Raw genomic sequence first — 15,690 nt, forward strand, 5'->3', positions numbered from 1 at the left:
GAGTGACATTGACTTTCCCAATGTAATGACTTATGAAAGATATAATCATGTGTTAAATTGAATCCTCCGTTTAACTGTTAATGGTGTGCTCTGGGCACATTTACGTATTAGATGCTATGGTAACTAATTACCAGTAGAAAAAAGGATAATACACTTTGCAGACTTTGACAAATAATTATGAGTGTTCACATCCCTGCTAGCAGTCAGTTGCGGCGGATCTGCTGGAATGAGTAAGTGAATAAATGAAAGGATGGGTAAGTGAACTTGTGTGCACGGGAGGGATGAGATAATGACTAGCGATCAAGTGGTTTTTCTTATTAAAAATCTTTAATGAAAAAGTGATTTAGGATTGGGAGGGGAGGAGAAACAGAAGAGGAGAGAACGTGTAGAAAACGGCCTCTACGCGTCATTACAAGAGAGCAAGTAAAGGCCAAACCGTATTTATTCTCATTTAAAAAAAATGTTTAAAGGAATTAGGCGCGTGCTAAAAAGTTTGCAGAATTAGCATAGTCGATTCTACCACAGGAAAAGCGAGACGTGTAGGAGATGGGAGATGTAATACCCGAAGACCAAGATATTCGCGCTTCTTTAAATAAAAAAAAAAGTGTTCTTTTGCAATTGGGCCATTTCTATGGGCATTACTTTACTTTAAATGACCTTCTAACCAAACAGCCGAGACTCGGCGACTTTTCTGTAAATAAATGCCTTAAGAGTTCAAATTTATTGTATGGTTCAACATAAGAGCGAACGGTTGGAGGCTCTGAGGTGATTTTTTTTTTTTTAATTAATATAATCGCTTCCCACATTTGCGAGTGGGCCACATCCTCATGGTTTTGCGCTCTCTTTTGGGACGCGGTTAAGCGACGGACTCCCTCCCCGCCGTCTCCAGCGCCGCCGGCGCTGCTAATTGCCCCGGAGATTCGAAGGGTCCCTTCAGTCTCGCCTCGCCTCGCCTCGCCTTTCAAGCTCCTCCAATGAGGCCGCCGGAAAAGCGTCTCTTTCCCGCCCCTTGGAACGCGAGCGGAGCCACCCCTTCGGTCCTGCGCTCGGGAGAGTCTTCTGGTATCCAGGCGCCGGGACCCCGCCCCTTCTTCCCGCCAGGGTTAAGCAAAGGGCGGCAGCCCAGGAAAACCCGCTCGGAGGAGCCGAGTTGCTCCGCTTCGCCAAACTTCTTTCCCGCTTCAGCGTTGCTTCCGAGACCGGGCAGCTTCTTTTCCCGCGATCAAGGCGTCCTCTTACTTTCGGGATGAGTGTAGGGAAGTCCGTCCGTTTCCCCCACCCCCGGTTCCGATAGGTTTACCGCGGAGAAAGGCCTCTCCCCGCGGGCGCTTGCTACAGGCAGGAGGCACGGCTGATTTCAAAGAGAAGGACGTTCTAAAGCCAACGGAACCGAGGCCGCCCTCTTTCGGCATCCGATCCAAACGTTCCTCGCCCGGTTCGACAGGGATGGGCAGCCAGCCGTCTCTGATTCTGTGTAGGCTCCGGTTGAAAACTTCCTTCTCCCAAAGCTTCTCGCATCTTTTCAACCAAGCGCTTCTGGACCCCGGAGTCAAAAGCCGCGTCCCACTTGGCGTCGTATCCTAAGGGGTTAATTAGTTCCCGGGTTTGGGCCAAAATGGGTCGCGTTTTCACGGTTAGTGCCCGTTTCCTGGTCAAGCGCAACTGAGGCAGATTGATAGCTTTTGCTAATGTATTTGAAAGCATTTCCTGGGGACTGGGGGGTGGGAAAGAAGGAAAGCCCCCCCCCTTTCTTCCCTTGCAGTCTGCTGGTAAGAGAAAGCGTTCCCTATTGGGCTGAGCGTTCATTTAGGAACGCCTTGACTCGAAAGGGGTTAAAATCTCCCAGCAGAGAGATTTGACAATCGCCCTTGCCTGTTCAGCAGGACACAAGAGATGTGCAAAAAAAAAAAAAAAAAAAGGCATTTGAAGTTGTGTGTTCAGAGCATTTTTATTCCTGCATTTTAAAATGCGGGGTGTGTGTGTGTGGAGACATAGGAACTTAGCAGGGTGAATAATTTGAAATGGTAGTTGGGAAAAAAAAAAGTGTATCTAAAAGTGCTTTATGTAACTAATGAACATTTTTTTTAAAAAAATGCTTCTTTTTACATTCATTTCAGTGTTCATGTATTTGGGAATGGGACTCCTTGAGGCTAACTTAATTTTTTTTGGGGGGATGTCGATGCAAGAAATTTAAGATTATCTTTAAATTTTGTATTCAAATAATTTAACAAGAAGGCGTTACTGTTTGCATTGCTTTCAGCAAACATTTCCTATTTTTACTGCCTTTCATTCCCCCACTTTTCATTGATATGTTTATGCATACTCATTAAGTGACAGCATTTTGGCAGGCAGCGTTAGTTTTTCTACATTGCTGTATAAAAATGTCCTGCATCTAAAAATGACTGATCTATGGCCTTATCACTACAGTCTAGCTTGGCATGAAGATCATAGGATTACTTGAAAGTCAAATCTTAAATATGTGTATGAACTGTACTTTGAGATGTGCTATCACATAATACAATTTCATTATAGTCTTAATAATCAGCTAAAAGAAAATTATAAATTATAAGCAAGTTGTCTTTCATATGAATCAGTTCATCTATAAGAGGACCTGAAATCCTAAGAAACATTTTTGTAGGATATTACAAAAAACAGCCAGCTGACTTTAGTTCTACTTATTTATATAAATTACTTTGAGAAATTGGTTTGAACATGGGTAATGTTGAATAAGTGTTAGAGTAGTCACAAGGCAAGAAATAACAGAAATATTGACTTCCTGCCTCCTCCAGATTAATACAATAAGGGCAAGTGGTGAACACATTCTTCAGTGATAGTCATTTATTTACTAATCCATAACAGATAACCTGCATTTTTACAAAGCATTTCAACAAGACAAGTATATCTTATTTATAAAGCAAATACAATGAAATTTATTTATTAATATAGATACATGGATTTCAAATTATAATTCAAGTATATTATTCTTATTATACAAAATTATACAGGTACAAATAGATCAAGATTTAGAACACTGCATTAATATCTAAACATGATTTCATTACTTTGATATAATTTAAAAATACGGGTACCTAATTATGACATTTTCATTTTTTAAAATCTCTATTTTCACAAATTAATGAGTACCTTACCAAAAGTTTACAAAGAGAAATACAAATGCTTTGCGCACTATGATATATTTGATAAATAATCCGTGAAACCTCATGATTACAGGGAAAATCTTTAACCAGGATATTTACTATTTCCAGTATGAATATTGTATACATGTTATTTTTTTTGCAGACATTGAGATGTTTGAAATATGTAGGCACATGATTATCTTTAAATGAAAATTAAGTTAAATGATCTTTACTTCCATGTCATATATTATACAGATATGTATTGTTTCAGGAAAATATTAATTTTTCCTATTATTAGCTATTACTATGAGGATTTCTAGTATATATGGTTTAAGAGCAAACAAAACAGTTATTAAGAATTCATCAGCAGTTGACATCTTAATGCAATATTAATGTTTGAGCTTAATAAAATAGTCAACATTCACTGGCTTTCAAAATATTAGTCAATGTTCCAATTGTTATAAAGTTATGCAGTTAGGTTTGCATTGTCCTTTGTTATTATTTAGCATACATCAGTTATAATAATATGGCTACATGACTTCATACTGCTATGAAGAACAGTTTATTAGATTTGTACCTTTTCTTCGTGGACCTTTAGGTGATAGGTTTAATTATTCCTGCCAAAATGATTCCTTGATATAACTTAGGCTGAGAGACAATGCCTGGTACAAAGGCACCAGGCCTAGAAAAAGCTGTTAATCAGCTGATCATGACTAGATTCCTAATGGGCCACTTTTATTTCAGTCATTGATTTTGTAATCCAAGGACTCCAGAGTGGATTAGCTTGGGGACAACATCATCATCACCAATATGTTAGTTGGAATTGTAAGTTATTGTTGCTTAGTTGGAACTGTAGGTTGTTGGTTAATTTTGTAATTTCTTAAATTACTAACAGTATATCAGAAAATCTTAGATAATAAGAACAATAGTTGTCCAATATGTGACCACTGTGAAACACCATACAAGAGGCAAAGTAGGCAATCTATCTGGTAGATGTTTAATCTCATGTATGGTGTTTTCCCCAGCAATCAATAGTTTTTGAATACATGTTTATAAGCAAATATTTCCAAGGTGGTTTAGAATGATCAGTTAGCATTTTTATATGGGTGCATGCCATAAATCCACACACACATTTAAAAGCCATAAAATTGGAGAAGCAGAATAAAACAAAGAGGATAAAATGTGTCAAAAAGTACAGTATATAAAGACAAAAATGTCAATTTTTTTAAAAAGAAAAGCCCCAGCAACAAGTTGAACAAGTTGTTAAAAAGAATAAAATAAGGAGATATTTACAAATGGATGACATAGCCCCAAAGTTGTGTATTTCTTTTAACTCCTAAACATAAATATTCTTTATACAGAACCATTTTTCCCTTGCATTCAATAATGTCTGATCCTTGGAGACTACCTGGACAAGCCCTTGTAGTTTTCTAAGGTTTTTCAAAAGTAGTTTGCAATGGCCTCTTTCCTAGGACTGAAAAAAAGTAACTGCCCCAAGGTTACCCAGGTGACTTTGTACCTAAGGTCGGACAGAATTCATGGTCTGTTTCTAGTCTGATGCCATAACCTCTACACCAAACTGTCTTGACCTCTCTCTCTCTCTGTATGTAAGTATGTACATATGTACGTGTATATATAAGAAAAACATGCAAAGCCTCAAAAGAAACATAACGAGCTACAAAATAGTCCTCCAGAATCATGTTGTCGGAAGAAATGTATCATTGTATTCAATTCTCATTTTAGCCTGTGCAGAATAACATGACTAATAAGATTAAAAAGAACAAGTCACAAGTCCTTCCTTCTCTTCATAACTAGTCATTGTGACCAGGACAGTGATACACTTATCAATTTAAGATTATAGGTAGAATGGAACCTTAGGGAGAGGATCAATCTGCAGTTTTCACTGTGCTCACCAAGCAGGTTTTTTTCACCATTCATTTTGTTTTAAAATTTCTGATATCTTTCTGAAATTGTATACATTATTATTGTTATACAAACTAGACAACTAGTAGCAGTTAGAAGCAGCAGGATAATTAATTGGAATTAAGATATATTAGTGTCTCACAAAAAAACCCTATTAGATTTGTAAATATATTTTAGAAAAAATATTAAATTGTACTATTTTGTCATGATGCAATGAAAAAAAATCAAACACCACTTTAAAAACTAGAATAGGTATAAGTCAGGCATCTAATGCACAAAAGGTAAAAGATCATTAATGCAAAACTAGTAAATTAAAAAACAATTGCATTATTTGACCATTACAAATATATGATCCACTTATGTTAATCCATTAAAAATATCCCACTGCCCCTGGTTTGGGTAAAAAAAGGTAAAATGAGAGGGCACAATCTAGCTAATGTAAAGCATAACAGGTCAGCTGTACATCAATTAAAAATCAATGTAATTCTAATATATATGAATCTCACTGTTTCTTGAATTTTAAAAGGTTGTTTAACTTTCTGGAAACAATCCTGGAAACTTTCAAAGAAAATCAGTCCTGTTGAAATTGATCAAAATTATTTCCTTTCCATTGCCAAAGGAAATAGAACCTATTGAAAATGAATTGAATCTATTCCTTAGCAGATGGCTACTTCTTTTAATATTACCAATAAGTCTGGAACCATTAGCTAGTCCTATTTCATGAAGGACAACAGTTTCCAAGATCGGAACAAATATATAAAACTTTTATAATTGTGTCTTGGACTATTCAATTTGCATGCTTCTTCAAGAGATGTTCATTTGATTTCATTTTTGTGGAATACTGACCAGTACCCTTGAGAAAATATGAAAATCTTTTCCCATTACTAAATGGAAGTACTTTCTCTCTGTGCTTGAGGTGGCATAAAACAATGCTGGCATAACACTTATTCTCCTCGCTGTCATTTCCTGCCCTTCCAAGAGATTGCCAAACAGTCTTGTAATGGTTTCTGAGTGTACGTTGTTCAGTGAGAAACTGATTTGTCTCAAGACATCCTAGTCCTGAAGGAAAAAGCATACATAAATCAGGGCACTGCAGCAAAAGGAACAGGCCTGGGATTTCAGATCTCTGCCCGTTTTCTCTAAGCTGGTTTGTCTGTCCTCTCCTACATTTCTACATCTTCCAAGTTTTAAAAATGCGAAATAAAGAAATGTATGGAGGATGCCAGAGAGAAGGCAAGCAGGTCCTATGATTGGGCAACTTGCTAGGTCCCACAAAGCAGTGTTTTTAAACTCTATTTGGCAGAGCCCTAGGATTCTGTGAGTACTTGCTAAGTCCCATTATAGATTAAGGGCAAAAAAAGTTCCCTTGAAAGAGGCAATTTTTCTGTTTCTGGAGTTTTTCTCTTGATCAGCCTCCCCCTTGAACAGAATTTGGTTTTAACTAATAGGTTGTGTCTTTTAAATATTTGAATCCTGCTATAAACCCAGGTGAATGAAACTAACTGGTTGCTACTAGGTTTCTTATTTCCACTTATGGAATACCTAGTTCCATCTCACTCATTATTCTCTGGACACTACAATCAGGAAAAGCAGGATTGTGGCAAACTAAAATAAAGTTCCATTTCAGAATACTGTTAGAACAGTTAAGGGGGGGGGGACATGTCCTCTTCTGATTAAAAAATAGTTGGGGTCTGCTCTCCTTGTTTCCTTTTAGGAAGCCTGGAGAGAAGCTGATATCCAGAACAGAAAAGAAGAATGTGGATGGGCATGAAAGAAATGGAGGAAGCCAAGTGCTAATGGTGAGAACAATCAACTAAGGCAGAAGTAGGCTAACAATCAGCAGGAAGAGAAGCTGGCTAACAACCAGTGGGATGATCGTGCACCAACACTTCTCAACATACCCAAAGCACACATCTGATACACAATACTTCAACTGGCCACACTTCCCTGATTCTCATTTTTTATTTTATTCAAAATATTAAAATACAAACTCAAAAAACCAAAAAACAAACAAAACCAAAGCTAAACAGATTATGCAAAGAAGTGCATAAAAGGGGAAAAAACCCATACCTAAATTGTCTCCCCTGGTTCACACTGATATCTTTCAAAAATAATAACTGTTCCTGCCTTGCAAAGGAGGCACACAATCTATAAATTTCTACAACACTGTTTACCTAACCCACTTAGCCTGTCATCTATCTACTATGAAAACATAGTTAAAAGGTAAAACTAACAGCTAAATTAAACTTCAAAACCTTCTGTTAACAATCCATTTATTGTATTTCACTTGCAGAAAGTCAACAATGGCTTCTGATCTACTATAATTCACCACAGTCACTGTCTCTGATTTATCCAGGATCAAATATCCTCAACTGATTTTTAATAATAAGGTTTTCCTTTAAGATATTAATTTCTAGCAGTTGGATTTTATTCCCCAAAGTCAGAAGTCTCTGTTGTGTGTATTTGTTGTACAAAACAGTCTCCTGTAAATTGTATCATAACACCTCTTAACATTTGTTTTCCGATTGGGTATAATAAATATGTTCCCCAATCTTCCTCAAAAAGTTGAGTTTATCATTGATCAATTCTATCAATTTTGAGTCTTTAGTATATATACCTTTGTTGGAGTCCTCTAACCAACTTGCATTTTCCAAGTCCACCTCATCTTTCAGATCTGCCAGCATTAAATTACATTCTAATCCATCTAATTGTAAATCTTGTTTTAGCACTGTCATTTGCATCTGGTTACAGATTTTTTAAAGCCATTGTTACTTTATCAAGCTTCTTATCCAAATTTTCAAGTTGAACTTGTAAGTTGAAAAGTATTATTTCTGCCCAGCTTACCCAATAAATTTTGTCTTGATATATTGCTTGCATTTTGACTATTTTGATATAGTCCAAAATACTTAGCAGTTAAATTTTTACGGCTGAAACTTTTACAGCTAGTCATAAACAGCTCCTCTCAAAGACAGGGAAAGCACCATAACAAATTAGCCTCAAAAAGCATTGAGAACTTTTAGCAAGAGAGATTTCTGTCAGAATTTTTAAAAAATTAAGACATGTTTTTTTTAAAGTATAAAATACAAAATCCCTGCAGTGAAAGTTTGATACTAATGTAAATCTAATCATTTTTATCACTATCCAAAGCTTGCTGAATCTTCCATATGGAAAAGGCAGAAGTGATGTACAACAGCTAATAAAACAATAAAAAGAACATAAATAAAACTAAGATTCAGTAGGGGGTTAAATTAAATCAGCATTCAACCAGCTGATTAATAGTTGAAAGTAAAAATCAAAAGGAAAAGAAAATCAAAATGTGCTGTTAAAACCCAGGTATTCTTAAAACAGCAGGAAGCTGGAAAGGAAAAGATGGAGACTCTACCCTCCGACTTCTCTCACTGAGAATTGCTACCTTCTAGCTCCTCTTCTCAAGTAGGTCCATAGTTACCCAATGGTCATCTTGACTCATTCCTAGTAGCTCCTGTTCAAAGCGTACTGCCAAAGAGCCAGTTAAAAAAACACAACCTGCTGAGGATGCCATCTTAAGGAGATCCCAGCTGACCACAGTTCCAAGATAATGTATAATAAAGCATTATAAATTTTATACACATTGAAGCTACGATGGAAGAATGCCACCTTAAAAAGGAAAATACTAGTTTTATTCCATCTAAGTATCTTGTATCTAAGTCTCTCTTGGTTCCTGGGCATAGAATAAGGGCAATTTCACAATGATATTGTCATGATATGGTTGCGTTGTGGTTAAGGGTGAGTGGGGTTAGGGTTTAAAACTAGGAAGAAGAGTCCCCTTAATCTTTTTCATTAATAATATTTTGTACTATTTTATCCTGTCAATTCTAGAAGAATGATGCTACTTGGTCATGAATAGCTTTGCTGGGCAAAACCCAAACCAGAGAATTATTTTAGAGAAGTGGAGAAGGGGAGATGGGCTGCAAGAATTTCCACCAATTTATTAGTTCCAGTTGAAAAAAACAACAACTGTTCCTCCCGAACACGACTTTGTTATAAACTTTGCAGAAAAATATGTTTGAAGATCCATCAAGTCTATAATGTAGTGCAGGGTTTGGACATAGCCTCTCAGTTGCCTTTTTTCTCCCTATATCCAGTGAAAGTTGAGCATTTTCCCCGTTCATAGGTCTCAATTGTACATTTATAAGTGTTGTCTGCTCTTGGTTCCCAGAGAGACACATCAGCTATAGAGCAGTGATTATTCTGGGGTTATGTGTTGCTGTCCTATTTAACAAGGCACCATTACATTTTTATCATTCAACACACAATATTTACAATTTCAAAATGTAAAATCACAACTTGAATCAAAATGCAACCCATGTTTTAATCAAATAACCTGCTTTTAATTCACCCCACAGTTGATATCAAAAGATTGCCAAAGGAGGAATCCTCACAACTGTAGGGTATGTTTCAGCTCACATTTCTGCAAGCATGTCTGTACGACATTGTAATAATATTACTTTTGCTTATCATTCTGTAAAAAAATATCTAGATTTTGAGCTTCAACTGACTATGCAATGCATTTGCCCACAGTGTGCACCATCACCACCTAAAATAAATCTGACAGATTAATTTAAAAAAAAAGTTTATTTCCTCCCATATATGAGTATCAACAGCACAGACAGGTAGCTTATCTAATTCATCAATGCTTCATAAATTATGTTACATTGCAGATCATCTACTAGAGTTGTATAATGTTTTGGACAAAACATTTCGGTGAAGTTGCTTTGTAAAGTCACTTATCCCTGTTTCTAGGAAAGAGAAGTTGTGCATGTATTGGGACAGTTTGGTGTAATGGTTAAGGCATCAGGCTGGAAATAAGGAGACTGGGAGTTCTAACCCAGCCTGGGCACAAAACCAGCTGGATGACCTTCAGTCAGTCACTGCCTCTAGCCCTCGGAAGAAAGCGATGGCAAATTTTTCTGAAAAAACTTTGCCAAGTAAACTGCAGGGACTTGTCCAGGGAGTCTCTGAGAATTTGGCAGGATTGAAGAGGGAAAAAAACCCAGCACAATATGTGCAGAACCAATTCTGGTTATGGAACTGATGGTCAAAGTGTTGAAGCATCATAAAGTGCATCAGAGAGAATTGTGTTCCTTCTTTCCGTGATGAGCAGAAACTCTTCATCTCTGCAAAATGAAGTGCCTTGCTGAGATGAAGAGGTCATATTACTGTTTTGGTCATATTTTTCAAGCCACTTTACTTTATTGCAGTATCCATATAAGGATATCCATATAAATTTGCAGATGATACAACAGTGGTGGGACTTATCTCCGGGGTGGGGATGAGTCTGCCTACCAAGATGAGATGGACTGGTTGCTTTCGTGGTGTAGAGACAATAACTTGGTCCTCAACACCAATAAGACCAAGGAGCTTATAGTCAACTATAGAAGGAACAGATCAGACATCCAGCCCTTACTTATCAATGGAGACCAAGTGGAGCAAGTGGTCAGTTTTAAGTTTCTGGGTGTTACCATAAAAAAGGACCTGACCTGGGATGCTCACATTGCAACACTGGTCAAAAGGGCCCAGCAGAGATTATACTATCTGAGACTTCTCAGAAAACAACAACTGAATGAAAAACTGCTGGTGATCATCTACCGCTGCACCATAGAGAATATCTTAACTTACTGCACCTCTGTATGGTTTGCCAATCGCACAGTGGCAGATAGGAAAGCACTCTAGAGGATTAAATTTGCCAAAAAATCATTGGTTGCCCTCTCCCCTCTTTGGAAGAGCTTTATAGCTCTCGCTGCCTCAAGAAAGTTCAAACCATTCTCAACTATCCATTTTATCCTGGGCACCCTTTTTTTGAACTATTACCATCTGGCAGACAGTACAGAATAATAAAAACAAGGACAAATAGGCTGAAAAACAGCTTCTATCCCAGGGCAGTAGCTCTGTTGAATTCTGCTATATAATGCAGTGTTGGTGCGGTGTCGGGGGTTTTCAATTCAATGTGTGAAGTGTGAAGGATGTGTGTTTGTGTTTATTTTCATGGTCATGATGTGCACTGAAGACGGTGTTTGATTTCGTTATACGAGGTGCAATGACAATAAAGTAAACTAAACTAAACTAGCAGAGTTTTTTGAGTATTTCCTATCTTCTTCATACCAAAGTAGTTATAGACAATATATAAAGAGGATGGTGAAGGGGTTTGTCAGAGTTTATATTTTTAGCAAGTTTCCCAACTTTTGCAAAATGCTGCAGCCTAGTGGAAGACCCCCCAGTAGAAGGAAACTGTTGGCACAGAAAAGCATTTAGCTTTTTTGACATTTTGTTTTCTGTGTGAATGTAGGAATGAAAGATAAATCCTTGTTATCATGCCTCAGGCTGGCAATAGAAGGATACAAGTAAAAGCAATACTTATTATTGGGACTTTTCCAGAATCAACAGAAAAAGTGACCCTTATTTATGTTTACTCTGAATTATGTGTCACCAGGATGAGTAGATTTTACCTTTCCCAAAAGATGTTTAGGATTTTACTTTTAGTATCAAATTCTCTTTAGAAGACCAATGAATCCCTGGATTACTTGTGGGACCCCAGATCCTAGAACTCAAGTATCATAAAAAGAATTTACATGGATTTATCTACCTCTCATTCATTTTTGCACAGAAAAGCACAGTCTATGATAATATTTAAAACACTTAACAATGAAAGTACAGTAAACCTGTAAATATACCCAGAAATACAAATGCTACATTACATTTAGTGAAAGACAGAACTAATTTGAGTAATATAAATAAGCAATAGAGGTTCTGTACTAAGACCGAAGCTTATAACGAAAAAGAATGTCAGAATCTGGCAGTAAAATACCCAAGCCTATTCTATCCTTGTCCTGTCCAAGTTGTTTGTCCTCCATTATATCCATATCAAAATAAACCGATGCTAAAACCACAAAGAGTTTAATTTCACTCATTGCAAAGAATCTGCCAGGACACATGTTGACTCCAGAGCCAAATGGCATTAGAAAATATTTCAGCTTCTTTCCCTGTTTGAAGAAGGTTGTTTTCTTCTTGCCGTTCTCCACGTAGCGGTCAAATTTATATGTCTGGAAGAAAAATGAAAACTAAGTGGTTACACAGATGCTACATGGCTATAAGAAGCAGGAAAAACTTCTTTGTTCCTAGTACTTCTGGAAGGCAAGTAAGACCACACTTGTGCTTAAAATGTGGTCTTCTTGTCTCAAATCAGGCCCTACAGCTCTGTATCCTACTTTATGAACCAGTTTCCTATGTTTTACACCTTTGGATACCTTTCCTTTTGGGTTTCATTTCCTTTTGGGTTTCATTTAAAACACATTGGATTATCTGCTATTCATCTGCTTACTGATTTTGAATTCCATGTGGATATACTGTATAGGTGATGATACAGAAACACAAAGATCGTATATTGAGACAAACTACAAGAAACATACCGTAATAAAAGAAACACTATATATTGGCATTTGCTTCTTCTAACTAAAATAAGGGGAGGTAAAATTACTCACTTCCCTCAGGTTAGTGTGACTTCCTTTCTTCACTTTTGTTGTTCAGGGCTGCACGGCACCTCCCTTTCTCTAAATCTGAGCAATATATTTCTTAAGCACCACCATATCATTTTCCTCTGCTCCATTTCCTAGTTTCAGTTTCAATTCCCTGCTTATTAAATTTGACATAACACTCAGAAGCCAGGCCATGCTGAAGGTACTGCTCATGGTGTGACCTTGGTGTTTTAGGGAGAATGTGCAACAGCAAAATAAACACGACAACCTCACTAATTACCACCATTAACACAAACCACAACAATAATGATCATTCTAAATAATTCCTTAAATTATTAAGAATTATTCCAGAACCAGGAATTCCTTCCTGGAAAGCCTTCTAACTTGTGAAGGCAAGTCTAAATGCATTAACATGCACTACTGAGGAAACCTTGCAATATGTTCATACAAAAAAATCTGGGATGATTGGAATCAAAACTAGAAGGGCACACTGTCCTTGTTTATAGTTTTAGTAATTGATAAAGGGCCCATCTGTTTAAAGTATGTTGCAACCAGGAAATCATTAAAGAATACAGACTAGGGACTTCAGAGTGAATGCATTAAAGCATAACTTACAGATGGTCCTTCATACACACTTATGTGCACTCTCACCTCATCCCTATTGAAAGCCCATCTTTTAAATTCTGTACACTAGCAGATTCAACTGTGATTCAGCCAGGAAGCCATGTTATGCAAATAAGAGAGCCAAGAATTTGGCTTTCATCTTTTTGTGGGCTGAAGGAGGAGGCAATTGGGAGATTTGTTTTAGATTGTGCAAAGCCTGAATCAGGCTTTCCAACTGTAGTTTTTGTAGGCTTTCTATCTCAAATTGGCAGAAACATGCGCTATCATTTTTTTCCTCCAACTCTGACTGGAAGCAGTTCCTTAGGTAGCAAAAATTCATGTCTACATTAAGTGGAACTGCTGAGCTGGAGCTGCCCTTGAAATGATACAAAAACTTAAGTTAGTATAGAATGAGGCAACAATGAATACGTCCTGCACAGCCAGTAAAAACTGTATCTTGGATGTTTCTGAAGGGTATGTATCAGTGGTGGGTTTCAATTTTTTTTACTACCAGTGCTGTGGGCGTGGCTTGGTGGGCATGTCAGAGGACTGTAAAATCTCCAGTCAGAGGTGGTATTTGTCAGTTCTATGAACTACTCAAAATTTCCGCTACCGGTTCTCCCGAACTGGTCAGAACCTGCTGAATACCACCTCTGGTTTATAGGCCCTATAAACCATAACTGCAACTTATCATACTATCCCTGGACTTCATGGAATTCAGTAAAAAGCAGAATTTTTGTAAAGCTTTGCGACTTGCAATTCTGCCTCTACAGCATCTCCAAGCCAGCTGCAAAATATTTCAGTAAAAACTGAGGGAACAGCCCTCCAGTTTGCATGCAGGTAATGAACTTCTGGAGCTGCATTAAGCTGAACTAGACAGGATTAATTTGCAGTCTTTGATATTCATTAACTTTAGCCTCAGAAAAGGGAAAATACACGGAGATGACACCCTCAAAGCTTCATTGCAGAGCAACAGCTTTACAATCCTGAGTTCGCAATGCCACACTAATTGACTACAAAAAGACCAATCCCTATAAAGAGAGGTGAAAAACCATATGTCTTAAGAAGACACTGCTATTATTGGGGCTTTAGAGAATCAGTGATGCTTTGGGGGCCACTTAACTAAATAGCCCACATTATTTGCTCTTTAAGCCACCTTCCATTATTCTGCCTTCTTTGGGCATCCAATGATCCACTTCCAAACAAAGCCCACATTTAGCCTCAAGTTTATGGTAGTCAGTGAACAATTGTTAGTTCATCTGAAAGGGAGTAAGCAGTCAGTCTCGTTGTCATTATTTCTCCCTTTAGACCTTGAATCCTTTGACCTGCAGCAGGCATCTTGAAAAGAACTGAAAGTAGGAAGATTTGTTCCACAGTTCCCCCCCCCCCCCCATTCTCCTAAAAAAAAATAATCTGTATTATAAAGAGCCTGGTAGCAGAAATATATATCTGTGATCATATGTGCAATAGAAGTCAACTCTTACTTGAGGATCTTCGTAGATTTCAGGGTCCCTGTGCAGAACCGGAGGAAAAATTGCTAAAAAATCTCCTTTTCTCAAACAGACTTCACGATTTTCTTCAAACTTGAAAATAAAATTTTCTTTGATTTGACGGATATTAATTGATGAGGAACACATTCGCAAGCTCTCATTTATAGCACTTTCTGAATTTAAATAAAGAGAAAAACAGAACAAAACAAGACGTAAATGTTAAAACTACTGAAGATGACGATCTTACAAGTTCCTACAGTAGCCACTGAATTAGTTTATTAGATGTGGTTAGAAAAAAAAAAGGTGGAGAGAAAAATAGGCAGTGGGGGAAAATAGGGTGGTGGGGAAGAACCAAAAATGGAGCACAAATGCAATTAATAATTAACTGATAAGAGTTGATGAATTTAGTTAAGCTCAAGACAATGTAGTAGATTTTGGGTGGAAAACCATTATTTGTACATCTCACTAAAAGCCACCATCAGAGAAAGGAATATTTTTAGGCATTTATATACATTGTGAGAGTTACAATACCAGCTTCAAGATTCAGAGCTCTCCTCCAAAGGCCTTGTGCTAGGCTTCAATCACGCACTACAAAATGAAGCACTCAAATAACTATACAGTGAACTGTGAAGTTAGGATGCTAGGAATTACGGACTCCTTAGCAATATCATCATCACATCGTAATTTCTACTGTTGGCTGAGCAAATTCAAATTATGCGTGGCACTTTGACAAGTTAATGGGGGGAAACCCATATCCCATGTAATGCTTTGACACAAATCCCAAACCTTTTCCAGACGCCCACCATAACCTGGAAAGCTTGGGAAGGCAAATGTCCTTGCCATCCCAGTAGCCTTCACCTTTTGCTCCTAGCATGACAGATTTTATGGCTAATTTCCGGCAATTTATCCTGGCAGTTTGAGGAGAAATTCCTTTGGGAATAATATGCATAATTTGCATAAATCATTCTGATAGCATGCATACCAGCATGTACCTCCTGTCTGGGGCTGCATCTCTCACTTAGTAAT

General features: G+C 37.4%; 1 protein-coding gene across 1 annotated transcript in view; it reads right to left on the minus strand.

The window, feature by feature from the left end:
* Nucleotides 1-2,901: 2,901 nt before the first annotated feature.
* The window catches only part of CYP7B1 (cytochrome P450 family 7 subfamily B member 1), a 97,116-nt gene continuing 84,327 nt past the window's right edge, over nt 2,902-15,690 (minus strand). The window contains exons 5-6 of the mRNA XM_026692109.2: nt 14,659-14,837; nt 2,902-12,139 (exon numbers count right to left, since the gene is read on the minus strand). Coding sequence (XP_026547894.1) covers nt 11,852-12,139; nt 14,659-14,837 — 467 coding nt within the window. The 3' untranslated portion in view covers nt 2,902-11,851. The remainder of the gene's footprint in view (nt 12,140-14,658; nt 14,838-15,690) is intronic.

The sequence above is a fragment of the Notechis scutatus genome, chromosome 3 (genome assembly GCF_049901735.1).
Source record: "Notechis scutatus isolate UNSWTSFEM ecotype Mainland chromosome 3, rNotScu1.2, whole genome shotgun sequence".
In the NCBI taxonomy this organism is placed as follows: Eukaryota; Metazoa; Chordata; class Lepidosauria; order Squamata; family Elapidae; genus Notechis; species Notechis scutatus.